We start from the raw sequence: 26801 nt of genomic DNA, 5'->3' as shown, positions 1-26801 counted from the left end.
ATCCTTCTTGATTCCTGACCTCTGGGAACATATCTGTTGCTTAGACGTGCAGTGACATTCCTCCTGTATCATGATGGTTATTGTCAGACATCCACATTTCCAGACTTAAATATCTCAACTCCTGTTAGATGGCTAGATCTCATTTCCCATCCCAATTTTGGCAGCCATGATCTCCAGAGTCTTGTTCTAATTTTCTTTATTTTTTCCAGTGGATGATGTCCAAGTGTCCTGCTATCGAATCCTGACGAGTCTCTACGCGCTGGGTACTGGAAAAAACATCTATGTAGAAAGGTATCTAAGCATTAACATTGATTAAAGCTCACTGAGATTCAATGCAGCATGCTCACCAACTCTCATATTCTCTGTGTCCCTCAGACAGCTACCAGCTCTCGGCCACTGTCTCGCCACCCTGGCCGGAGCCATGCCTGTGGCCTTCCTGGAGCCGCTACTCAATACGTACAACCCCTGCTCTGTCTTTAATACCAAGAGTGCCAGAGAACGAGCCAGTGAGTCATAAGTAATTATTCTAAAATAAAAGAGCTCATTACCAGGGCCAAGGTGGGAAATCAAACAGCTGTTATTATGGATAATGAACTTGTATGTCTATTACTCATTTTGACATGTTCTACAAAAAGCTGATACATATATTTTCAGATATTTAATCATATGTTCAAGTATACATTCTGTAAACTTTTATCTGTACTGTATGTGTATGAAATCTTCTCACATATCGGCAGCACATTTACTGTGCAATCTGAGAAATCCCCTTTATAAAATATATAATAAGAAAGTTTTTATCTGATAATGTAAGCAACAGTGCATTGTTGTAACCAAGGACTGTAATGTTTTCAGTCCTTGGCATACCAGACTCTGTCGAGGAGATGTGCCCCGGGATGCCGCGGCTGGATGGTCTGATGAAGGACATCAATGACATGGCTGAGTCTGGAGCACGGTACACGGAGATGCCTCACGTTATCGAGGTAGTGCTGCCCATGCTGTGTAACTATCTGTCATACTGGTGGGAGAGGGGACCCGAGAACCAGCCTGCCAGTGGGGGCAGCGTCTGTTGCACCACCGTCACCTCAGAGCACCTCAGCCTCATTCTGGGCAACATCCTCAAGATCCTTAACAACAACCTGGGCATCGATGAGGCCTCCTGGATGAAGAGGATTGCAGGTGGGCATGGGTTGCTATAAAAGCTCACTCTAGGTTGCCTCACTTTCCTTTCACATAAATGCCGGCCTCATTTAAAAATAAATGTTTTTATGTTTTTTTAAATGACTGTGTTGTTACCATCTCACAGGAATCCTGCATGAACCTAGGGACATGTAGAATTACTAGTCCAATGTCAGCCTCTATAGGCAGTCCAGAACTTTTATTATTCAGTTTAATTTAGCAAATATTAATCCAGACATAGTACTGAAATAGTTCTTCATGTCCTTAGTTTGTGTACTTTTGAAGTACTATTGAAAAATATGCAACATGCAACCCAAAGGCTCATAATGAGAGTGCACACATAAACAATAACTGACAGGTGCAGAGTACGGACATCGCATCACACACAGTACACATCAGTCTAACATAACTGAAATGTCTTTGTATTGCCAGACTAGGCTATCACTGTCGATGCTGACTACCCTGTTTTCTTTACAGTATTTCCCCTCGGGGATCAATAAAGTATTTCTGATTCTGATTCTGTTTCTTTTATTTATTCCACAAAATGGTGTTGCTCCCACTCAAATGCAACAACTAACCCTAACACCAGCAAAGGAGCGACATCTTTGAGTTTAGAGCAGGAAGAAAAATGTTCCTAAAATACTGGCAACCCCCCCCCCATTTTAAGTCACATTGAAGTCTCATAAAGTGACATTTTCTCTCTCTTTCACTGTTCAGTGTACGTGCAACCCATCATTAGCAAGGCCCGTGCAGACCTGCTGAAGAGCCACTTCCTGCCTACACTGGAGAAGCTGAAGAAGAAGACAGTGAAGGTGGTGGCTGAGGAAGAGCTGTTGAAGGCAGACAGTAAGGGAGACACCCAAGAGGCTGAGCTGCTCATCCTGGATGAGTTTGCTGTACTCTGCCGGGACCTGTATGCCTTTTACCCCATGCTTATCCGCTATGTGGACAACAACAGGTAAGCTCACTGAGCAGTAGGTGATGGAGTTGTTTTAAAGGAGTATTTAGGAGGAGATGGCGCCGATGTTAGTGTTTTTAGAAAAAATGCACAGGGTGTATTTAATCTCTCTCTTTATTTCAGGTCCAGGTGGCTGAAGGAACCAGACGCTGACTCAAATGATCTCTTCAGAATGGTTGCTGAGATATTTATCCTCTGGTGCAAGTCACATGTAAGTTCAATCATCTCCATACTTGTTTAGCTGCAAAAAAACAACAACAAAAAAGAGGCAGCCTCTATGAATTAGAGCTCTGATAAAGCTTTCCTTGGTGTTTGTCTCTAGAATTTCAAAAGAGAGGAGCAGAACTTTGTGGTCCAGAATGAAATCAACAACCTTTCCTTCTTGACTGGAGATAATAAGACCAAGATGTCAAAGGTAGGACACTGTTAACTTTATTTCCTTATTCTGGCAGCAGATTTAAACTTCTTTAGTCATGTTGACCCATCAAACATGTGTACATGTTTATATGAGAAAGCTGAAAAAGATGTAGAAATAAGCAGGATCATAACTGACTTGTGTGTGTGTGTATGAATTTATGCATGTATGCTTGTTACAATAGATGGCAGAAAACTAACATTCATCCCTCAGTAGACAGATATTCCTCCCTACCTACAGCCCTTGTCGGCATTACTTGCGTTAGAACATTTAATTTCTTGTCTGCCTGGTTTAGCTGTTTAAAGGCAAACAAATGGTTTTCATTGCAGCGCACGTCCATGTGTGGACTGTGTGCCTCCATTAACTGCCCTCTCCTCATTTTCTTCTATCTGCCTTTCTCTTTCTGTCTCTCTCTGTCTCAAACAGTCCTTTAAGGAAAAGGTAGAGTGACGCAGTGCATGAGCTGTTTACCTGCCAGCTTATTGGCTTAAATGCTCCAGTCCTCAAGCAGAAAAGCCAATAGCTTGTGCCGCTGTGCTATATAGTCTATAGTGTAGTTATATATCATGTCACCTGATTATTTGTGGTATCCATTCATCACCATGTGTGACATGGTAACTTTGGTCATTCCTCATTCCCTTATGGGCGGAACACGTCTCATCTGGAGTAATGAAGTCCAGCCCTCCTGGAGCAAATCATGTGATCACATGCCACCGGTGTGTTTGTAGTTGATGGATTGTGGTACCGTGGTGTCTTTGGCTAACAGTTACCTTAAGCTATTTGTATTATGTTGTAGTTGGTGTGTAGTGAAGTGTGTGTGTGTGTGTGTGTGTCTGTCAGTGTATACATAATAATGTGGAAATGAGTGTTTTCACTGAGCCAGCTGCTTCAGTTTGGCTCAGAAGTGCAGTTTTCCGTCACGGGTAGCACCTTGCTGCTCCAACAGCGGCAGTCTGCTAGTTCTACTTTTCAGCTGAGGTGTGAAACTTCTTAATGATTCAGTAGCACAAATTAAGTCTGGTCACAGATTTTGCCAGGGCTGAAAAATAAATGCCTCAGTCGCCTCTGGGTTTTGTTCAATACACTGTGAGTGCTCCCACTGTGAAGTAAGCTCCAGTGAAATACTGTTATGGCATCAGTTTAAATGTTGAAAGGAAGTGATGTAGTGCAAGGTTAAATATAGCTAAATGTATAGTATTTCGCCATAGCTTCTTTTAATTCACCGCTTTGTGTTTGTCTGAGGTTAATATCGTGATTTTTTCAGTCTGGAGGACAAGACCAGGAGAGGAGACACAAGAAAAGGCGTGGTGAGTTCTACTCTATCCAGACCTCACTGATTGTGGCCGCACTGAAGAAGATGCTGCCCATCGGCCTCAACATGTGTACCCCAGGAGACCAGGAACTCATCACTCTATCCAAGACCCGCTACCTCCTGGTGAGACAACTTCTATGTGACCACGTACTGCCCACACATTTGACATGAGTCTTATGAGATCAAAACCCAAGTGCAACATCTATCAGAGATGCTCACAGAGTCCAAGTCAAGTTTTAAGTCTCTGAACTAGAGTCCAAGTCAAGTCTCAAGTCACTCATGGTTATTACGAATGTTGTATCACCTGCTGCGTTCAGTCCAGGTTGCTTATAAAATTGCATAGCTATAAGGAATTCTGTAACTGTAACCTGTTTTTCACTTACAGAGCACAACCATGTAATGTGCAATGCAATTAATGACAGCTTATTAACTACTGTAAGTCAACACATCCCCCAGACTCTCAAACAGTGTCTCATTAATGAACTTTTCAGGGCAGAAAAGAGCCTGCAATCACTTTCTGGCAAGTGAAATACTGCATGTTATGAGTTGTTTGGCCATTTAAAGGTATTTTAACAGGAAAAAAGGTCTGGATTGGTTGGTACACAGCAAGTAAAATAATGTAGAGACATAAGGATAATTGCAAAAGAGATCATGTCTTTATTTTATATATAACTCAGCAGTAAGTCATATTAATTATAGGCTACAGTCTGTTTTCCAAATATAAAATATAAACAAGTATGTTAGGCATACGCCTATCAAACACATAATCCATCAGCAACAACAGGCTTCTGTTTTTGCCTATAATCACATAAATGTCAGGCCTGATTACGCTATAATCTGCAAACACTTATTTAGCCACAATTGTGATTATTCCATTAAAGGAAACAGTAAAAACAAAACAGGTTTCACAAAGACATAGCTGTGCTCTTACCACGGACATAAAGTGATGTTTATTTGCACATTATGTCTGTGTTACCCAGATGAAGGTGTAGTCGTAAAGAAACTGGGCGATACAGATTTAACAAACTGCGCATTCTCCCACGGACAGCAATCAGTTTTTGGAAGACAATCACTTTTCGGCACGGCACCGGTGTTTGTTGTCCTCTCTTACGTGTGGCCACGCGCAGCAGGTAGTTGTGTTACATAGGTAGGTTATAGGTAATGCAGGGAGGGGAAAAGCAGCAAACTCATTTCCTAAAAATAAACATTGTTCACGAGTCCCGCACCTCGAGTCCAAGTCAAGTCTGAAGTCTTTTGAGGACGAGTCTCAAGTCACTGTGTGCTCGACTTAAGTGCGACTCGAGTCTGAGTCTCAAACTCGAGTCCCCATCTCTGACATTTATCCTCCACTCAAACAGGAACATCTCTTTGAAACAGCTACATTAATAAAGCTTCACATGTGCCTCCTCATTCCTGTTGTTGTTTAATAGAGAGATACAGATGAAGAGGTCAAAGATCATATTCGGCAGAATCTGCATCTTCGAGAAAAGGTGAGCATGTCGAAATCATTATCATCGCTAGAAGTGATTATTAGCCTCCAAAGACTGTATATATTGTATTTCACATCCTTCTTTGTAACCCACTCTCAGTCAGAGGACCCTGCAGTGAGGTGGCAGCTAAACCTGTACAGGGACATAGCAATGAGAACTGAGGGGCCTCCAGACCCTGAGAGGGTGGTGGACCGTATCCAGAGGATCTCTGCTGCTGTCTTCAACCTGGAGCAGGTCAGGATCAAAAATTTATACATACCCGAAGAGCTGTAAATGACACCCAGTTGTGCTAAAGATAGACGATGTTGCATTTCTTTTAGGGTCCCTGGAGAACTGTTGCCCAGTGTAGACAATGGCATGCATAAGCCAGTCCTTGACATCTTGGTAGGGTGTGGTCACCTTCACACACACATCTCTCCATTCGTCAAAGCACATAATGAATGCATTCACAACCTTGTGTACAGAGCATATTGTGAGATTAAAAAACATTGAGCTTTATATTTTCCTCCATTGTTGCTGTGTGTTGCACCCTCCGCTTTTTACTTGTTTTGACGTAGGTGATGAAACACAAATCGCCCTGATCCTTTGACAGCAAACTTGCACTGGGCTGCTTGATTGTTTCTGACTCCCCCTCTACAGCGCTTGTCCTTTCACAGTCAGGTTCATGACAGAGGAAAAACCTGGTGAAATTTCCAGTTCTCAGTTCCCCCCCTCAAGTTTACCTGGTAGAGATTGCCATTCCAGTGTGTTGATTAATGATGTAATCTTAACACTGACTTCTTCTAATCCCATTAGGTGGAGCAGCCTCTAAGATCCAAGAAATGTGTATGGCAGAAGTTGCTTTCCAAGCAGAGGAAGCGAGCGGTCGTCGCCTGCTTCCGCATGGCTCCGCTTTATAATCTGCCAAGGTATGACTGTATGACTGTATACATTACGTCTATAGTCTCTACAGGTTTGCTGTACTGTAATGAACCCAAGAAGATACTCAACATTCAACAATTGCAGAGAGCCCCTGTGGTACTACTACCAGATGGGAAACCGTGTAGAAAGTTCTGTCACATTGCCTCTATGTTTTCTGGCCAAATATCACCACACTTTCTTCTTCTTCTGTCTGACTCACAACTCTCATTACTCTCTTCCTGGGTTCTGACCCTGCATTAATGCACAGCCTCCCTCCGTCCATTTGTAGGACAAATGTCTTGCCTGCAGCTGTTATGAAGGAGTAGAAAAAAAGGGACACAAGCAATTTCATGCCCCGCTGCTCTGTAACTCAATCACAGGAAGTCAGGCAGAGAGCTACAGTAGGGAGGAAAACAATTAGGAGGCCCAACCTCGGAGTGGCCATCTTCAAAATGTGCTCAGACGATGCCGCCCGCCTGCCTGACAGCATGACTCATTTATTCAGAGTTATTGACAGTGAAATATGACACTGCATAGCTTATAATTGTTAGACAGTATTTACAATGCAGGCGCAATTGTTTGTTTTGAATTGGGAGTCGTAGATTTGTATTTGAGGGATGGATGTGAAGCTTCTGGATAATGTTGACTCTCCCTGAGTTTCACACATTCAGACGTCATCTTTTCTCTTTTGTCTCTCTATTCAGCCTTTGTTCTCTCCTCAATGTCACACTCTATTGTACCTCGTCCCCTCAGGCACAAAAATAATAATTACTTCCTGAATGCCTACCGACATATTTGGCTGGAGATAATGCATGAGAACACAGACCATGACAGTCTGCTCTCCATGCTGACGGTAACGTAGTGCTGACCCAACGTTGCTACTGAATGACCTTGCATACCTTTCTGAACTACCCCTCGCTTTCCTCCAGGCACGGTTTATGCTACAAATTTAACTCCCATTCAGATATCCCCACTGGTTTATTCACTGGTCCATATCTGTGCAGTAATGCAGCAAACTGAATCTATACCAAATGCTTTAAAGCAATGTTTCAGCGTTTTGGGAAATATGCTTAATTGCTTTCGTTTTGAGAGTCAGATGAGATTGATACACCTCTCATGTCTGCATACTCTTTTAATAATATGTACAAAAACAGATGAGCCTTAGAAGTGCTTGTAGGCAGATTTATTGACAGAGCCAGACCAGCTGTTTCCAGCTGCTTCCAGTCCTCATGCTAAGCTAAGCTAATTGCCAAGTTCATTTTTAGCGTACAGCCATGAAAGTGGTATTAATCTTCTCATCTAAGCTTGCCAAGAAAGCTATTAAGTGTATTTCCTTTACGATACATGGGTACTTCATATAATCAGTCATTGGATATAGTCTGAATTTATAATTGCTGCCTGCTGATGAGAATTTAGGACTAGATTTAATAATAATAAAAAAATTGTGACTAGATCACACTAGCCTGGCGGAGAGTATTTACGTCACAGCTCTATATTTATAAGTAACATGACGGTTTCCTCTCAGTTGACCAGTTGGATGTGCCGGTAATCTAAACTAACCAGTATTAACCTCTCCTAAAGGGACCTTCCCCTCTTTTGCTCTGCTTCTATCTAACCCGGGCTAATCTCCTCTCACCCTTCCTCAGGCATCGCTCTATTAACCTCTTCCTCCAGGCCTATCAGAGAATATGGATAGAAACAGAGGAGTACTCCTTTGAGGAGAAGCTAGTGCAGGATCTTGCAGTAAGTACTTGTGTCATCCCCCTGGTGCCCCCTTGTTGGTACCCATGTGCTTTGGGGAGCTGAGCGTCACCCCTAGAGTACCACTTTCCTTTACTTGTGTCATTGTTCAGAGTGCTTGAAAGTGCCTCATTTCCACCACGTACCACTGGGTCGCACTCAGTCATTCATACGTCTTTTCAACTCATGATGTCATTCGTGCCCATTTTTGGCACGCATGACATCACCGCTGATGTCAGAGCCAGCTGGTGTATTTCGACCAGTGTGTCCCATCCAACATCGGTAAGAGGGCATCCCGCCACGATGTGACGACTTACCAATGAAATTTCTGAAGGTTGATGATCATAAAACATCACAGTCATGCATTGAGTTTGTAGAGAAAGCAGAAGAAATACAGCACGTAGCTGCTTTCTTACAACTTCACAAAGTGCTTCAAAAATATTTTGCACTTTGTAGCCCATGATAACCTACAGCCTAATACGCATAGACTGATTAAAAATGCTTGAAGGATTCATGAAACGGAGCAGAATAAATTACCCTGGGTGCGTGTTGTTTTTCTCTTTTTCAATATTGAAATAAAGATAAAATTTGAATTAATACCACTTTTGAAAATCTAATCTTCCTTTAGCCCTTTTAATAGTCAGATCTTCCCCACAATATTGGAATTCAAAGCCACAGGGCACCACATTTTCCAGCCAACCACGTGCACATATTTGCAGGAAAAGCAGTTCCAGTGTGTCCGCTATCATGAGTGGTCTCTGCTCTGGTGTGGAATGGTAAAAAGTCTATGATAAAGTGTAAACTGGGTTCATGGAGAGTCATGCTTAACTCCAATCTCCACCTTTTAACAAGGCTGAACTTCATCCGCTGTGTGTGTGTATGTGTGTGTGTGTGTGTGTGTTTTACTATGTTCATGGGGTCCAAAAAGCAGGATTTACTATACTTGTGGGGATCAACCAGCTTTGTGCGAACCAAAATGTTGGACCCTACAAGTTTAAAGGGCTTTTTAAGGGTTACGCCGAGGGTTTAGGGTTCAGGTTTTAATAAGGTTAAAGGTTGGGGTTAGGATAAAGGTTAAGGTTAGGCAAGTAGTTGTGATGGTTAAGGTTAGGGTAAGTGGCTAGGGAATGCATTATGTCAGTGAGATGTGTGTGTGTGTGTGTGTGTGTGATTGCTGGCATGTGCCTGTCATTGTGTCAATGCTCGTGCCTGTGGTTTATTGTCTGCATGCTATCAGTGCATCCTATCCCTGTCTTTTTTTCTTAAGGTAAGTGATGTTTAGTTAAGTGACAGTTAAATATAACTGTAACTACTGTTCATACAGTGTTTTCTCAGTTTAGGGCTCATATAGTTAACATTGAGACTACAGGCCTGAGCTCCAGTATTTACTTGTATGGGTTTGTCCAGAAAACGCAGCCCAAAGTGGAGGAGGAGGAAGAGGAGGAGGTCAGGAAGCAGCCAGACCCTCTTCACCAGCTCATTCTGCATTTCAGCCACAACGCTCTGACTGAGTGCAGGTTAATATACACTCACTGTCACACACCTGACCACCTGGCACCGACACGCTTTGCTCCATCTGTGCTACATAATAGTTTTGGCCTGCCTCTTAGCTAATAAAGAGCTGCATTACGCTAAATCATCGCCTCATCGCTATCTTTTATACTAGGAAAGAAACAAGCAGTTTCCTTGCTGTAACCTCGCTGCTCACTGTACATACATTGAAGTGGCTATAAATATAATCGCTGAATCTTGCATATTATTAATAGGATAAGATGTGATTGTGTGCTATACAAGGTTTAACCACCAGATATTTATCTTCCTTTTTTGTTAGTTCTTTGGAAGAGGATCCCTTGTATATTGCATATGCAGATATGATGGCTAAGGTACTTCATTCTCTAAATTGCTTTTACTGCAATGTATGCTGTTCAGCAAAATCTTGCAGGTTTGACATTCTACTTTCTCTTTCAGAGCTGTGCTGAAGGTGAAGAAGAGGAAGATGAAGAAGGAAAGGAGAAAACGTTTGAGGTGCTACTGATTTCTCTCATTTTGCTTTGTTTTTGCATTTATATTCAGGAGTGGTGCTTACTATATTATCATTTCATACAGGAAAAGGAAATGGAGAAGCAGAAGATGCTGTACCAACAAGCCAGACTACATGATCGAGGAGCTGCAGAGATGGTGCTTCAGATGATAAGTGCCAGCAAAGGTAGGAAAACACACATTCACCTGTCTGCCTTCTTATTACTGCCACCTTTGGTATAGCGACTGTATGATGTATGGTTTGTCAGGTCGACTTGGCGCCATGGTGACTTTCACCCTCAAACTTGGCATCTCCATCCTCAACGGGGGAAACATACTGGTCCAGCAGGTACACTTCAATCTGCATGCAGAATTTGGATCGTTAACAGCACCGGCCCACCATTTACTGTGCTTTTATCTTCATGCAGAAAATGCTGGACTACCTGAAGGAAAAAAGAGATGTTGGCTTTTTCAAAAGTTTGTCTGGACTGATGATGTCTTGCAGGTAATATAGCCCAAAACCAATTATGACACACCAAACAGATGATTTACTTTTTGTTTTATATGTCAACTGCGATTTTACCATGGGAACTCCACCAATTATTTCAGTCAGTTTACTAGTCACAGGAAGTACTACGCAGCCTCTGAAAACAGTTGTATAATGTCTTCTGTGGCTCTGGTGGAGCTTTGTCAAGTCTGAGAAAAAACTGTATAATTTTTACAAACTGCGGATGTAGAGTTAAAAAAACAAACATGATCTTACCAATCAAGGAGACTCTAATGAAAATATACTTTTGGTTGCATTATGGGAAGTGTAGGAACTTAACCTATATTGGGGACTCAAAGTCAGGATATTGCATACCATTTTTTGACAAATACAAATATGACAATGTTAGAAAGAGTTTAAATTCACACATTTATCTCCTACAGTGTCCTGGACTTGAATGCTTTTGAAAGGCAAAATAAAGCTGAAGGTCTGGGGATGGTTACTGAAGAAGGAGCAAGTAAGTGAGGATAATGGCATAGTAAGCTGTCCTAGTTGTTCATTTACCAACAATATGAGTGAGTGATTTGTCCTCTACCAGTTTATGTGGTACTGAATAAAAAACTTACAAGTCAATATCTGTGCCATAATATGATTTATCATTCATTGTAGATAAAACATAGACAGAACCTCAATACTGAAAGTTCAGTCATTTATGTGCTACAGTCTCTGTTGTTGCTAAATGCTGACCTGCTGCAGATCTGAGAGAAAGCACTAAGAGTTTTCAGCCAGTCAGTGTTACACATGTGGCCCAAACCACAGCACGAGCTATAAATCATATCACAGAGGACACATGTAAGAATCTTGTCTCATTCAGGCTCATGGCGTCACTGCTCTTCAGTCAGGCTTGTAAATTGGCTGCTAGACAAATGACGCAGCATTCGCTTGACGAAACATGTGCTCTTTAGTTTGTTGTCGTACAAACCCATCCCAATGTCACGTGTCGTGTTGTACGTCACCATCATGCAGGTAAACCTGTGCTACTGTATGTCTATGTCCTGTCCGGGCCGTGTCTGCTACTTAAAAACACTCGCAGTCACAACTACATCCACATGAATATCCACATGTAATCAGAGGTCTCTATTTGATCTGATGGGTAGCATACAGTATATAAATATGTTTTTCTCATGCATATTCCAGCTCATTATCACCTCATAAACCCAGGCATAAGTAATGGTAACTGTTAGTCTGGTACTCTGTCTAACTTGTAGTCTAAACACCTGCCTAGCGAGCAGACTGTACTTCAAGACTGTTTAATTGTAACCGCATGTCAATGTCGCAAATCAATGTATGTAAATATATTTCTATAGCGCTATCATTCTCTCCTGTTCCTACTTCTTCTGATTGAATCTCAATGTCTTCTCCTTTGCTTATGTCTGCTTTTGTTTTGTTTGTTTTGTTTGTTTGTTTGTTTTCCTCTGATCATGTTTTTATCTCATCGGTCGCAGTCAACGTGAGTGAGCGGGGTAAATACATGGTTTAGATTCTACACATTCTGTGCAATGCTGACACTTGATTGCTCTCTGTTCAACTCCTTTCCTCCCTCCCCTCATCCCCCCCCCTCCCTTGCCCTGAATGCAATAAAACCACCTTTTTTTTTTACATTGGACTGAAGGAACACATGCATGCTCTTTATGACATCTGGATAGATTGTTCAGTCCAGCGTCAGGTGCCAAACTGACTCACCTCTTTCCACATTTTTTATGCTTCTTTTAGAAGAAGTCAGTGCTTGTCATTTGTGTGGGACCTTTGAAGTTTATTTATTTTGATGATACTAACCAGCGTGCAATAAAAAAATAAATCTCCCAAAGCTTTGATTGTAAGAAACAACAAAGCTTTGCTGGTGTTAAATAAGAAAGCTCAGTTTTATTCCTATTATAAAGTCCGTTTTAAGTTGTGAAATGTTGCACTATACCATGGCTGTGTGTTCTGAACCTCAAATATAGTGCACATAACATAATGCCGTTTGACATCTAGACAGCAGCTTTATGAAGCGAAAGCTATGCAAGCCCTATTGCCTGTACTGACATTAAAATGATGGGTCTCTGACCTTCTTAACGCTGAAAGGGACAGTTAATCTAATTTCCTGTCCTCAGGTTCCAAGGTACTGCAGAATGATGAGTTCACTAAGGATCTTTTTAGGTTTCTGCAGCTTCTCTGTGAGGGCCACAACAATGGTAGGTACACACTTTTCCATAAACCAGAATTAAAGAAGATGTTACCTCGAGCTGCATGTAACTGAACAACACAGTTTTAGAGTAGGCTGGGTTGTGTGAATACAATAAATATATATGTATATAAAATTTCTACACAAGTAACCAAGTGCTTTACAAAAGTCAAATAAAAATGTCTCATCTGTTTTAGATTTTCAGAACTTCCTGAGGACTCAGACAGGGAACACAACTACAGTCAACATCATCATTAGTACTGTAGACTATCTACTAAGACTCCAGGTATGATATTATTATAGACAGATGTAGAAAAATGTCATATTAATTCATGTTCTTTAATGTTGGTTCTTTCTTCTTTTAGGAATCCATCAGTGATTTCTACTGGTACTACTCTGGTAAGGATGTTATAGATGAGGCGGGTCAGAGGAACTTCTCCAGAGCACTGGCGGTGGCCAAGCAAGTCTTCAACTCTTTAACTGAGTATATACAGGTACCATATCAGCACACACTTCACCACAACAAGCACTAACTAACAGATAGTGATGCTCCGTGATAATCTCTTCTCTCTCTGTACCTAACTCTGTGCTGTGTGCTTCAGGGTCCATGTATCGGGAACCAGCAGAGTCTAGCTCACAGCAGGCTGTGGGACGCAGTGGTGGGCTTCTTGCATGTTTTTGCCAACATGCAAATGAAGTTATCCCAGGTATGTAATTTTGTCTGCAATAAAGTGGTGGTGTTGTTATGAATTTGTGCTCAAGTAGAGTTTTGAGGTTCTTGTACTTGAGTATTTCCATTTTATGTTACTTTATACATCTACTCCACTATATTACAGAGGGAAATATTGCCCTTTTTAATCCACTTCATGGATTTAACAGCCAAGTGGTTAAGACACATACCATGTAAGGGGTTTTAGTGTATGTGTCTTTAGTTTAGTACTTAAATACTGAATGGTAGTTTTGTTATTAGTAAAAATCTGAATACTTCATCCACCAATGGTATTTGTTTTTGACAGCCAGAGCTTCCCTTAACATATCTGTAGCCACTAGAGGTCTCTCCAGGCTCAAGGATAACCTCAGGATACTGCAGTACAATTACATATGTCCTCCCTCTCAGCTATTTAATGTATAACTACATCTACATGTTTTCTCCATTTTCTCCACCACTGAACCTTATCTCATGGTCAGCAGAAAGGGCTTGGTCTGACAGTAGAAGCCAGGATGAAGCAGAGCACAGGTGGAGGCGTTTGAATTTGGAGCATCAAAGTACGCCTCAGATTTATGGCATGCTGAATACAGGCTCCATAGAGACCCTAAATGAGTCAAACTGACCTAGCCATCTGCTCCTAGATAGTAAAATAACATTAACCATGGTGCTGATGGATGGATGTTACCTAGAAGGCCCTTATGGGCCCCAGCAGGACCATTGTGGGTCCCCACATTCTGATGCAGCCTTGATCTCTCAGGGATATCAGACAGGATAGCTGTAGCCTTACAGGAAGGCCATCAGTAGTCTGTGTGATATTGTGTAGTCTGAGTCACAAGGTCTCCCTTTTTTGTCTTCTCCTAACAGGACTCCAGTCAGATTGAATTATTGAAGGAGCTACTGGACCTGCAGAAGGATATGATCGTCATGATGCTCTCTCTTCTCGAAGGTTTGACTCACTGACGCCATGTGTGCTGTGCCAGCAGCATTAGTTTGCAAGGACATTGTCTCTTTTATCACTTTCACCAAACAGATTTGTTTGCTCGGAATGTAATCAAATATTTCCCAAAGAAGCGTTTCTTAATCTGCATGGAGAGTGTTGCTTGTTATTGTGTGTGCTGACAAACTTTGCTCTCGTCTCTATCTCCATTCCTTCACAGGTAACGTTGTCAATGGTACTATTGGCAAACAAATGGTGGACACCTTGGTGGAATCTTCTAGCAACGTGGAGATGATCCTAAAATTCTTCGACATGTTCCTCAAGTTGAAGGACCTGACTACCTCGGACAGCTTCAAAGAGTATGACCCCGAGAGCAAAGGTTTCATCTCAAAGAAAGATTTCCAGAAGTCCATGGAGAACCAGAAACAGTACTCCCAAGCTGAGATTGAGTTTCTTCTCTCCTGTGCTGAGGCGGATGAGAATGATATGTTCAACTACGAGCAGTTTGTGGAGAGATTTCATGAACCTGCCAAGGACATTGGCTTTAATGTAGCTGTGTTGCTGACCAATCTTTCTGAGCATATGCCTCACGATGCTCGCCTCTCGACGTTCCTCGACCTGGCGGAGAGCGTCCTCAGCTATTTCGAGCCATATCTGGGTCGCATTGAGATCATGGGTGGAGCCAAGCGCATCGAAAGAGTCTACTTTGAGATAAGCGAGTCAAGTCGTACCCAGTGGGAAAAGCCTCAGGTGAAAGAGTCAAAGCGGCAGTTTATCTTCGATGTCGTCAATGAAGGCGGTGAGAGTGAGAAGATGGAACTTTTTGTCAACTTCTGTGAGGACACCATCTTTGAGATGCAGCTGGCCTCTCAAATTTCAGAGCCAGACCCAGTCGAGCGTCCAGAGGAAGATGAGGACGACAACAAGAGTGTGCTGGAGAACCAGGAAGAGGAAGAGGAGGAGAGCATGATGTTGGAGTCGTCCTCAGCCTTTACAGTCGCCTGCATCTCCATGAGAAAAAGCCTCTGCCATTTCCGCCAGCTGCTCACTCTAAGGAGCATGAGGCGGCAGTACAGAAAATTCAGGAAGATGAGTGTCAGGGAGCTGGTGCGAGGCTTCTTCTCTTTCTTCTGGATGATTATCACGGGCCTGTTCCACTTTGTCTACAGCCTGGTTTGGGGTTTCTTCCATATCTTGTGGACCACTATGTTCGGGGGCGGCCTCGTTGAAGGGGCAAAGAACATGAAGGTGACAGACATTTTGGGAAACATGCCAGACCCCACTCAGTTTGGAATCCACGGAGATGCGTTAGAGATGGAGAAGATGGAGGCGAACGAAGCGTCAGCGTTGGCGGAGATGGGTCAGATGGCTCAGGGAGATGCAGCGGAGGCAGACCTCATGGCCGAGTTGCTGAACATACAGCCCAAGAAGGAGGGAAAGCATGGGGCAGAGCCAGGTTTGGGGGATGTGTCTGAGGTGGTGGTGGGAGATGCTCCGTCCATTGCCAGTGCTGTCAAGCAGAAGAAGGCACAGGTCAGTAAATCCATTTGATTAAGGGTATTTCTATTTCTAATCATGACGTAACCAGAATACGCTACAACGTTACAAAGTAACTTTATCATGCATTTGTTATAGCTGGCTGCAAAGAAGAGGGCTTCAAATGGAGAATACAAATCTGATTCAGAGAAAGGAGAGTGAGTGTTAATTTCTTCATTGTCCATCCCCAGTGGAATTGCTGTCATTCTTTCTATTTTTTATGTGATTAAAGCGTCTTTGAGCATTATAGCATCTTTAAACATTTTCCATTTTGTCTTTGTATCAAAAGTCAAATATTTTCATATTCATCACAAAGGGGCTTTAATTATGACGAATGTCAGATGCTTAAAAGCAGGGGTTTTCGAAGCCTGAGACTGTGGGACTCCCCTCAGACAAAGCTTGGAAAAACCCTGTTAGTTTACTTGCTTTAGTTTAATTCCTGGTTTGTAAACAAAACATTCAAAGTTGGCCCCGGCTCAACAAAACCAGAAGTGCACGCCCAATGACAACGTTGCTGTATCACTTCTTCAGTTTTGCCAACAGTGATTCAGACACTGGCATTGAGTCTCAGATGATCAACTTAGTTCATTGGTGTGGGACTGCCGCGGTGGCTTGTGTATTAGACAGAAAATGACTCTAATTCCTGGACCTATGGGGTCATGATTGTGCTATTTGATCTCAAAGACCTCCAACAATTGCATACACTAAGGTCTATCCTAAAGCATTTATTAGTTTCTGACTCTGGGAAAGTGGAAACAACCCTAACCCAAAATCTGTCAGGGCTGGTAACAGAACCCAAGAGCAGACCGGAGCTGGAGATGAACAAGAGAGTTTTATTTAGAAAATGACAGAGGGAATGGTAAACTGATGGGGGAACGGGGCGAGGTGGAGGACATTCCTGAGGACTGTGCTGACTGGCAGGGAAGATCTGAGATCCAGGGGAGCAGAGCGGGTTTCCTGAAGACGAGAAACAGAAACACAGGATAACTAGACAAGACTGATCTGAGGCTGGGGTGAAGCGTACTATGGTTACACAACAATCCAGTGAGGACTGGAGAGTTGGCCAGGTTTAAATAGGGAGTGGTGATGAGGCAATACCAAACAGGTGTTTAGATCCCGACAGGGAACAGGTGTGCCACAGCCGCGAGGAACTGAAGACCACGCCCACCAACTCTGGGAAACAAGGAAGGGGACACAGACAAACACCAAGCACACAGCAAACACTCAAAAGGCAAAAAACAAATCAAGAATCGTTCACCCATACACACACTGTCACCGGAAGGGATCAGGGTCCGGGAGGCGTGACAAAACCACTTTATCTCTGAAGCATCTCTTTAACCTAATCACATACTTAGGCTATTCTATGTGATCTGCTTTTGATAACTAATGTATTAACTAATATTTTTTTCACTTCCATTCACTGAGTCGCCCCTGAAACAGTTTGGAGGCTCCCTAGGGGGGCCTGCCTCCAACTTTGAAAACCTCTACTAAACAGGATTTAAGTTAACTCCTGATTGGATGTGAGTAGACTCTGGATGTATTACCAGTGCTTCTGTGGTTTAGTTCTCCTCATAGGTCACATAGAGTGTATGTGTGTGTGTGTGTGTGTGTGTGTGTGTGTGTGTGTGTGTGTGTGTGTATCTGTCCGTCACTAATAGAGCAATTATTGTTTCAGTTCAGAAGATGGTGAGAAGAAGGACCACGATAAGGCCAAAGATGAAGCCCCTCCACAGTCTTCAGTGGAGGAGAGGAAAGCCCCGAAGAAGAGGCTCGGCCCGAAGAAAGAACCACCAGAGGCCTTCATGGCCAGCTTCTTCGCTGGCTTGGAAGTCTACCAGACCAAGATGCTGGTCAGATATTTCCCTCACAGTTGTCTTCAAAAATGAAGATCAGAACTTTTATCTTAAGCACTTTAAGAGACAAATGAACATGTTGCATACATTCAACTTTGATTGTTTTCACAGAATTACCTGGCAAGAAACTTCTACAACCTCCGCTTCTTGGCGCTTTTTGTCGCCTTTGCTATCAACTTCATTCTGCTCTTTTACAAAGTAAGTTTGGAACGAGGGTATCATCATTTATATAGTATAAATATTGAATATTGTTGTTATGGCTTTAAATGTCTCATTGTCTTTTAGGTGACGGGCGATTACTCAGACGATGAAGACCCCTGGAATGGTCGAGGCAGAGCTGGGGAGGAGGAAGATGAGGGTGCACTTGAGTATTTCGTTCTGCAGGAGAGCACAGGTTACATGGCGCCAACACTTCGCTGTCTGGCCATACTGCACACAATCATATCTTTCCTGTGTGTAGTGGGATACTACTACCTGAAGGTAAGGTAACACCAGACAAGAAAACACACTCAAGCTTTGATTTGCTTTAGATTTAGAATTTTTTGGCAAAGGTGGCTTTTATTAAAGGTTAAGCCACAAATTATTTTTATATATTCATTTAACATCTAGTACATTTTTTTAAATAACAATTTAAGCAATTGGTGTAATATTTATTTTTCATTTAGAATACTTGTATGTTTTGATTGCAAACAAACACACTCATACACTTCCTGTCGGACTGAATATGCAGACATCACTGTGCGTCATTTCCTTTGTTGCACTAATGTGGCAGCCAAATTCCCTTTCTGTCCAAGGTGCCCCTGGTAGTGTTCAAACGTGAGAAGGAGATAGCGAGGAAGCTGGAGTTTGCCGGCCTTTACATCACAGAGCAGCCGTCGGATGATGACATCAAAGGACAGTGGGACAGACTGGTTATCAATACTCCGTGAGTTAACTAGAGTATGGTTATTAAATTAATGAAACTCTGTGTCATAAGCTGTCATAAAACAAATATTTAATGCTGATTTGTTTGTTTTTACCAGCTCCTTCCCCAACAACTACTGGGATAAATTTGTCAAACGCAAAGTAAGTGGCTTATGTAAATTTCCGTGTAGTCTGTTGTGTACACGTACCGCAAAACCCAAATGTGGTGATATTTACTAAATGTCAGCTACAGTGTCATCCTGTCCTCTGTGTCTGTTTTGCTGCTTTTTGTAGGTGATCAAGAAGTATGGAGACCTATATGGAGCGGAGAGGATAGCAGAGCTGCTGGGGATGGATAAAAGTGCGCTGGATTTCAATCCTACAGAGGAGACTGTCGTCAAGGAGGCTTCGCTGGTGTCGTGGTGAGAGATTAGACGGATAAAGAGCAGACAGGCTGGAACTCCTTGAAGCAAAAAATAGAGGTCATCCTCATATCAACCTTTCTTTTTCACTAGGTTGAGCTCAATCGATACAAAGTATCATGTCTGGAAAATGGGAGTGGTGTTTACAGATAATGTAAGTTTGAATACTGTTTAGCATGTGGTTTTATTGATGAGTGAGTGGATGATTTGATGGATGAGTGAATGGGTTGATTGATGACATTAATCAACCCATTCACCTACCCATTTTAATAAATTAAAATACCGGATAAATGGATTCTGATCAACTTGCCACTTTTGTTTCTTTGCCAGTCATTCCTCTATCTGGTGTGGTACACCACCATGTCTATCCTGGGCCACTACAACAACTTCTTTTTTGCTGCTCATCTGCTGGACATTGCCATGGGGTTCAAGACCCTTCGAACCATCCTCTCCTCTGTCACACATAACGGCAAACAGGTGAGGATGAGGAGGATGCAGGTCTTCTTCCGAGCAGAAGGGGTCACTGCAGAGTAAGAGGGGGGTGGTGGTTGGGTTTTAACCACAGCCTGTTTATTCCCTGTTGTGCAACCACAAGCCAGTTTTATCACAGTTTCCATGCTCCTGCCCCACTGATGGCATCTTGGGTAATACTAGCGTCCAGCCTGTTGTCAGCTCTGCCAAATACTGTAGAAAGAACGTATTAGTAAATAGGTCTCATTTTGCAATGGATCACAACACAAAACATACTCATGATCTATTATCTGTGATCTAGGGCTTGATTTTGAACATAATGAACAGAGTAATTATTTATTTATTCTAATATGTGCATCTCTTCCTCATGGGATGATTGGGAGAACTAAGGCAAAAAGGAAGAGATGCAAGTGATGATGCATTAATGGGGATTTAGATGCAGCCAGTATCCTCTGACATTTGACTTCAAATGGCTGAATTGCCTTCATTTCAGCCCCAATTCTGTCTGTCAGTTCTTGGAGGGATTCTCATGTCAACTGACCAGAGGCACAAATCCAAATTTAATGTCACCTCAGTTTACTGCTGCTTCCACTGTTTTAGATTCATAAGTAAATCAGTGCAGGAGCTGCGTCTGAGTGGGGCTTTATGTCAGTATAAAGCTGAACTTCCCCATCCTTTCCACTCATTTGAACATTTCCCTTCTCACCGCCTGCTCCCCTCTCCGTCGGCAGCAATCTCATCACGTTCCTCGTGTGGGTTTAACTGAAATGACATTTTTACCGACTGCTGTCTGTGTTTCCCTTAAGCTGGTGTTGACAGTGGGCCTGCTGGCAGTCGTGGTTTATCTCTACACTGTGGTGGCCTTCAATTTCTTCAGGAAGTTCTACAACAAGAGTGGGGATGAGGATGAGCCAGATATGAAATGTGATGACATGATGACTGTAAGTGTCTCTAACGTGCATTTAATTATAGGCATGCCCAGACACCAATAATCGGACTTTAAAAGGACTCACCCTGCCTCTGTGTTTGCACAGTGTTACCTGTTCCACATGTATGTTGGGGTGAGAGCAGGAGGGGGCATTGGGGATGAGATCGAGGACCCAGCCGGTGACCCTTATGAGCTCTACCGTATCCTTTTTGACATCACCTTCTTCTTCTTCGTCATCGTCATCCTTCTGGCCATCATCCAGGGTAAACTCCAGCGTTGAAATCACACTTTTTAGTGTTCTTTTTTTCCCCACCACAGACACTCCCTCTAAGATTACTTCGGTAAAACTTACAGTATGAGTATTTGAATTAATCTGATCGCTACATCGAGTACTCGACCCGTTTTCTAGCCTCAGTAAATGACCGTGAATGCAAAGAAACTGATGTTCCTGACAGACTTTGCAGTCCTCCCAATCACAGCAGTATATCCACATTACACTAGGAATAGAAATTAGGGGTGTAAGATTGTGATCTCATTGATTACACAGATACAGAATATATGATATGCTCACAGCAATTCTTGGTTGCAGGTTTGATCATTGATGCCTTTGGAGAGCTGAGAGACCAGCAAGAACAAGTCAAAGAAGACATGGAGGTGAGAGTAGATTTCATTCTCACCTATACGTGCCAACCAATGGAACCAGTGGTGCTGAGGGGGGTTAGGGTTTTGTCCTCTCAAGGAATATGATACGATTTAGGACCTTATTTGCCGTATTGTGGCAAAAAGCTTGGTTGTGGTTTGTAAACAAAACATTAAAAGTTGGCCCCAGCTCAACAAAACCAGAAGTGCACGCCCAATGACAACGTTGCTGTATCACTTCTTCAGTGTTGCCAACAGTGATTCAGACACTGGCATTGAGTCTCAGATGATCAACTTAGTTCATTGGTGTGGGACTGCCGCGGTGGCTTGTGTTAGACAGAAAATGACTCTAAGCTCAAACTCAGTCCTCCAGACCTCAAGGGTTATTTTCTTAAAACTTAAAATTTGATAGTGTGCTAGCTACTAATTTTGGAACATTACATTTGTTGTAATAATAAAAAAAAACGATACTTTAGCAAGGTAATTAAGCTAACCCCTGGCACCTACCTTTCCATCAGAAAAAACAGGCCAACTGTGACTCGCTCATAATCCCCATCCTCTCCTTTAGCGCTCTCCGGCGGGTGAAAGCCAATCCCACACTCATTGGTGTTTTGCAACGAGATTTGTCCTTTTGGCATTTTGTTGCTATATTTGCTATACACACCCACTGCTGAAAGGTTGATGCCCAGCAACATCCCGAACAGAGCAAAATAAGAAAATACAGTTAGACGGCAGGGTCTCTGCAGGTACTGACACCGCCACACACTTCTAGTGGGGTCATAAGGGATTATTATGAAGGATTATTTTTGGATGACTATACATTGTTTTTGAGGAAAATCCTATTTATTCTGCCTTTAATGTATAAAGTAATTTTTTAACATGAACTGAAATACATATCATATGATATGAAGTGCTATATAAATATATTGATCTAAGTTGTAAACGAGCATTTGACTTTACCACCTGTCGTGGAAATCGTATATTGCTGGTGAGGGATTAAGCAAATAATTGAGTAACAACCAACCAATGTCTTTGATAAATGTATTAATAAAAAGAGAATAACAGAAAAGTACAACAACAGAAAATCAGCTTGTCCAGAGTCCTGCCGCCTAGGGTAGCTTCAGGCGTCTGGCCCAGAGCAAAGGGATGCATAATCATTTACACAGTCTAGGTTTCTATGTTTTGGGGAACAGAGATCCTCTCCCGGCCTTGAATGAACATTCAAGAAAAGGAGAGGAACAGCAAGAGAGGAAAACACTAAAACAATATCACAGCTTTGACCTAAACCCTAGTAAATGTGGACAGACTAACATAAGGAGTATAGAAGAAGGAAAGGTAAGGGATAGAAATAATATATATCTATAAGACATAACAATAATAGTAATAGTAATAATAAAAGAACATGCATAAAAGATCAAATGTAAGAGGACACAATTTCCTTCCATAACACCACCAAAGTAAAAAAAGACAAGGAAGGACTTTGGCATGCGTATATTTTTGTTAAATTGCCATATTATTATAATAAGTCTGGTATATTTTACAGAAGGTAAACATCTTAACTTGAACATGTCTGTTAGAAATTCCTTTCCTTTCAGGTCAACTTGAGTTTACACATTAGGCCTACTTTTGTGTGTTGAGCTCTCCATCTCTCTTCAGTCCTTTAAATAACAGTCAGTCAGGCCAGATGAAGGTCGGAGCACACTTGTGGACATTTTTTAGGTCGTTAGAAGATTGCAATGGCAGGGGAAATATGAGCGAGTCAAGTTACATGTTTTGGTGAAACATTCCAGCCTAATATTGATATGATGACTGTACAGAGGAACGCAACCTTACTGGTCATTGAGGCATTTTTGTAAAGACTCAAGATGGCTGCTGTGGACATTCTATTGAATCCGCCAGTATTAAACTGGACAGTATATTTTCTCTAAAAGCAGAACGAACATTCTGAACTAAAACCCTTTAGATGATAAGAAAGATTTGTTTGCCAACAGGATTTGGTAAGTTTAATTTACCAACTACTCTACATCACATGTTTCGTTGCTCTGATTGGCTATAGGTCCATCCAGTCGCGTCCAGAGGCATTTTGGTCTGTGCACATTGATAACGCCCCTTGGAAATTCATAAATTCCATGTCCGGCTAGTACTAACCATGATGAAGAAACTGATCTTTTTGTGTAAAAGTGGCATTCCCCTTGATTGCTATAGTGCGTAAAACGAAGCCAAAAGAAAAACAAATGAGAGCATGTGCTCTAATTATCTTTTTATTTTCTATCTTCAGACCAAATGTTTCATTTGTGGGATTGGTAATGACTACTTTGACACAACACCTCACGGCTTTGAAACTCACACCTTACAAGAGCACAATTTGGCCAACTACCTGTAAGTATCCTGCTTTCAAGCATTTTATAAATTGTTTTATTTTATTTCTTTTTAATTTTACATGTTATTACTTATGTATTAATCATTATCGCCATCTGTCACCAACATGTATTGCCTCTTTTCTGTAATTTAACCACATGATTGATGGCTTTAGCACATTACCACAGCATCAGGGCCATAGTCACTAATAGCGCCAGTGATCCAGAACACTAGATCCCTCCAGGTATTCTTTCCATCTGTCTCTATGTTTCCCCTGCACTCCCTGCTTATCCAGTGTTTCTCTATAATGCCCGTGACAATAGAAAGTCTCAGTCCATTTGCGCTCACAGTCTGTTGGCCAGAGGATATGAGAGCGACCTCATTATGTTGCTTCATTACTATTTAATGCCATGAACTTTATTGGAAAATAGGTTTGTGATAGCGTGCTCTCATTCAGTATTCATCATGATTCGGCATGCTGTGATGCCCACAGAGTTACTGCGGCCCATTGCCATTAACACTTGATTTGGGAAACAACAGGTGATTCAGTGATGGAGACGGGGTTGTGTTACTTTGACACCAGAAATCGTCTCCTAGTAACACAGAATGTGATATTTCCTGTTAATACAGTGTCATAGAAATAAAATGTGCCTATGCAAAGCCTTTTTTCTGCTCTGCTCTGCGTTTTAATTGTGGTCGGGTGTTCAGGTAGAAGAATGTGAAAGCTTGATATGCTTTTTTTTGTGACCTGACATCGTCTCATTGGCCTTTTTTCTAAAGGTTTTTCCTGATGTACCTTATCAACAAGGATGAGACAGAGCACACTGGCCAGGTACAATTTAACTCTACAGTAATGACCTTTCTCTGAGGAATCTTCAATCAATCACAAACAGTGAAACAAGTATTATGCTGCCACTGTCAATGATATGGTGCATTTTTTTCAGACCCAATGTTGCTGTTGTATTTCAATTATAATTATGTTCTTTCAATTAAACTTAACTTACTACTTAGTAATTAATAAGATATGATTGTACCAAGCTAATACAAATACAAACACATAAATAGAATCAGATAAAATAATCCAGTTGCTTCTTGTTTCAGTCCTCCCAGTGTTCTATAAAAAATTTACCATTTATTTGTGGTAAATCTGACATTACTTAATAATATTCAAATCTATTCATGAAAAAGTGTTAAAACTGTATTATGACAACTTCATAGTTTTCCACTTATGATAATATGAAAATGCTGATTTAAGACTTGTTTAACAAAGTTTTGATATCTAAATGACGGTATGAAAGGATGAGCTCCTTCAAAGCCATGAATCCTGGAGGTCATAATTCAGAGCTTAAAACAATGATATAATGTGCTTAAAACAAGTTTAACGGTAACACTTAGCAGTTACTAAGGAACGAGTGAGGAACAAATCCGGAACGACCTGATAATTCATTCATTGTAAATAAGTTGGTCCTGAATAAATCAGAATCGAGGACAGTATAGATGATAATGGCGAGTTACTAGAGAACAGACATATTATATAATATATTAATGAATTATTAAGTAATTATTATTTCATAAACACCTTTTACCTTTTACCCAAATGTACACACACATGCATTCAAAGAGTGAGTATAATAACCAGGCCACATAACAGCCATAATTTATTTTTTGTTGTTTTGTTTGTTGTTTTTGTTGAGTTATTTGACTACAGCTGAGTAAATGTGACATAAATGTGGCTTTAATGGCAGCTGTCACTATTGATAACAACTGCTATAATGACACCCATAATGGCAGTTGGCATTATTGCCAGTAAAGTCAATGTCACTTTTAACTTTCTAATAGCTTGTTAAGACAAAAATTGCACTTTTTCAAATCACAATCTATAAAATTAATTGTTCAGCCCTAGTCTCAGCATATTTTTGTATGCATGTACATATTGCCTTATGTCCAAAAAGGAATTACTTCTAATTTTGAGTAACACTTTGACGTCCATTTATCTGTGTCTGACCGCAGGAGTCATATGTGTGGAAGATGTACCAGGAGCGCTGCTGGGATTTTTTCCCAGCTGGAGATTGCTTCCGCAAACAGTACGAAGATCAGCTTGGATAGAGCAAATGCATCCTCTTACCTCTATCTATGTTAAGTGGGCTGCTCGAACATTTAGTCCCAAATACAGCTGCTGGACTACAACACACACAGCCCTTCCACCAATGTTTCAAACTGGCCTGAAAGAAGACAAGACTACTTTTCTATCTTAAAAAGAGATACGTCTCCTACCCATGTCAGATGTACAGTGCCAGTCTATGAGGAAATGACCTATAACTTGCCCAGACATGTTGTTTTTTTTACTTTGGGGGCTCGTTTTTGACAACGTGTTGCCTTTTACTCCACATAACCCCAAATCATTGCACAATTTTTTTTGGGTCTTTTTAAGAAACACTGGGTTGTGTGGGGTTATGGGACAATGTGTCAGTCATATTATGCACAAGAACCCAACTTCAATATTTTGAGAATGTTGAACTTGAGATTTAATGCCAAAAGAAAAGTGTACAAGGAGTACCGTAGATTTACATAGTGTGCAAAAACGTGATATGAGAAAGTGTTTGTTTTTCAGATGTTGTAACCCTGCATATTGAGACGAAGTTTTAGAATGAAGTGGAAAAAAAGTGTATTATGTAGGATAGGAAAATGCCTAATTTTTTCATGAAGTGCCTTACAGTACTGTATCTACATTACAATGAAGCTATGCAAAACTTTAGTTTTTTCTTTATTGTATGTAAGTACAGTAATTTTCCTGGAGCAGAAACACGTAGCTGTCCAGATAGGTAGTTTGTGGCTGAACTTTTTGAACATGGAGGGACAGCACTTATTTGATTTTGCTGAATGCAGCATACCTGCAAATGTTTAAGGTACAAAGTGTAAAAATAACACATCAGAGTTTACTGAACACCGTTAAACAAGAACAAAAATTTAATTGCTATTGTATGGCCATTTGTATGTAGTAGCTTTGCTGATCTGTGCATTTCTTTTGATGGGAAAAAATAAAGAAATCAATGCAAGACATATTAATGGTTATGCTATTACTTAGGATCTGTGAACTTAAATTTGATATTTTAAATTCACCCACAAAAAGGTACAACATCTGTCTCTGTCACCCTAAACCTCAAAGCTAAATCAAAACTGTGGCCATTCAGCAACCTTTAATTACAGTGCAGCAAAAAGCAGTGGCTGAGTAGATATGCACTTCTGGTCGGTCAGAGAGGTGGGACAAGGTCTCAGCAGTCTGCATAATGGGAGTTTTAGCCCTATTACCCATGGTGCCACCTG

General features: G+C 41.4%; 1 protein-coding gene across 1 annotated transcript in view; it reads left to right on the top strand.

Moving 5' to 3' along the window:
* The window catches only part of LOC123978624 (ryanodine receptor 3-like), a 109037-nt gene extending 82530 nt beyond the window's left edge, over positions 1–26507 (top strand). The window contains exons 65-104 of the mRNA XM_046061967.1: positions 210–291; positions 376–506; positions 853–1176; positions 1894–2134; positions 2258–2345; positions 2457–2549; positions 3814–3984; positions 5292–5351; positions 5451–5585; positions 6147–6259; positions 7898–7994; positions 9399–9508; positions 9823–9874; positions 9960–10016; positions 10098–10197; positions 10280–10359; positions 10439–10515; positions 10941–11014; positions 12003–12020; positions 12651–12731; positions 12919–13007; positions 13087–13215; positions 13324–13428; positions 14295–14376; positions 14588–15900; positions 16003–16061; positions 17579–17753; positions 17868–17954; positions 18042–18236; positions 18551–18681; positions 18779–18821; positions 18954–19081; positions 19175–19235; positions 19412–19558; positions 20359–20493; positions 20587–20743; positions 21070–21134; positions 23398–23498; positions 24258–24309; positions 25488–26507. Of these exons, the coding sequence (XP_045917923.1) occupies positions 210–291; positions 376–506; positions 853–1176; positions 1894–2134; positions 2258–2345; positions 2457–2549; positions 3814–3984; positions 5292–5351; positions 5451–5585; positions 6147–6259; positions 7898–7994; positions 9399–9508; positions 9823–9874; positions 9960–10016; positions 10098–10197; positions 10280–10359; positions 10439–10515; positions 10941–11014; positions 12003–12020; positions 12651–12731; positions 12919–13007; positions 13087–13215; positions 13324–13428; positions 14295–14376; positions 14588–15900; positions 16003–16061; positions 17579–17753; positions 17868–17954; positions 18042–18236; positions 18551–18681; positions 18779–18821; positions 18954–19081; positions 19175–19235; positions 19412–19558; positions 20359–20493; positions 20587–20743; positions 21070–21134; positions 23398–23498; positions 24258–24309; positions 25488–25583 (5534 nt within the window). The 3' untranslated portion in view covers positions 25584–26507. The remainder of the gene's footprint in view (positions 1–209; positions 292–375; positions 507–852; positions 1177–1893; positions 2135–2257; positions 2346–2456; positions 2550–3813; positions 3985–5291; positions 5352–5450; positions 5586–6146; positions 6260–7897; positions 7995–9398; positions 9509–9822; positions 9875–9959; positions 10017–10097; positions 10198–10279; positions 10360–10438; positions 10516–10940; positions 11015–12002; positions 12021–12650; positions 12732–12918; positions 13008–13086; positions 13216–13323; positions 13429–14294; positions 14377–14587; positions 15901–16002; positions 16062–17578; positions 17754–17867; positions 17955–18041; positions 18237–18550; positions 18682–18778; positions 18822–18953; positions 19082–19174; positions 19236–19411; positions 19559–20358; positions 20494–20586; positions 20744–21069; positions 21135–23397; positions 23499–24257; positions 24310–25487) is intronic.
* The last annotated feature ends 294 nt before the right edge of the window (positions 26508–26801 follow it).

This window comes from Micropterus dolomieu, linkage group LG11, assembly GCF_021292245.1.
Source record: "Micropterus dolomieu isolate WLL.071019.BEF.003 ecotype Adirondacks linkage group LG11, ASM2129224v1, whole genome shotgun sequence".
Lineage (NCBI taxonomy): Eukaryota > Metazoa > Chordata > Actinopteri > Centrarchiformes > Centrarchidae > Micropterus > Micropterus dolomieu.
The sequence above is the reverse complement of the archived record's forward strand: the minus strand, read 5'-3'. Positions and strand labels throughout refer to the sequence as shown.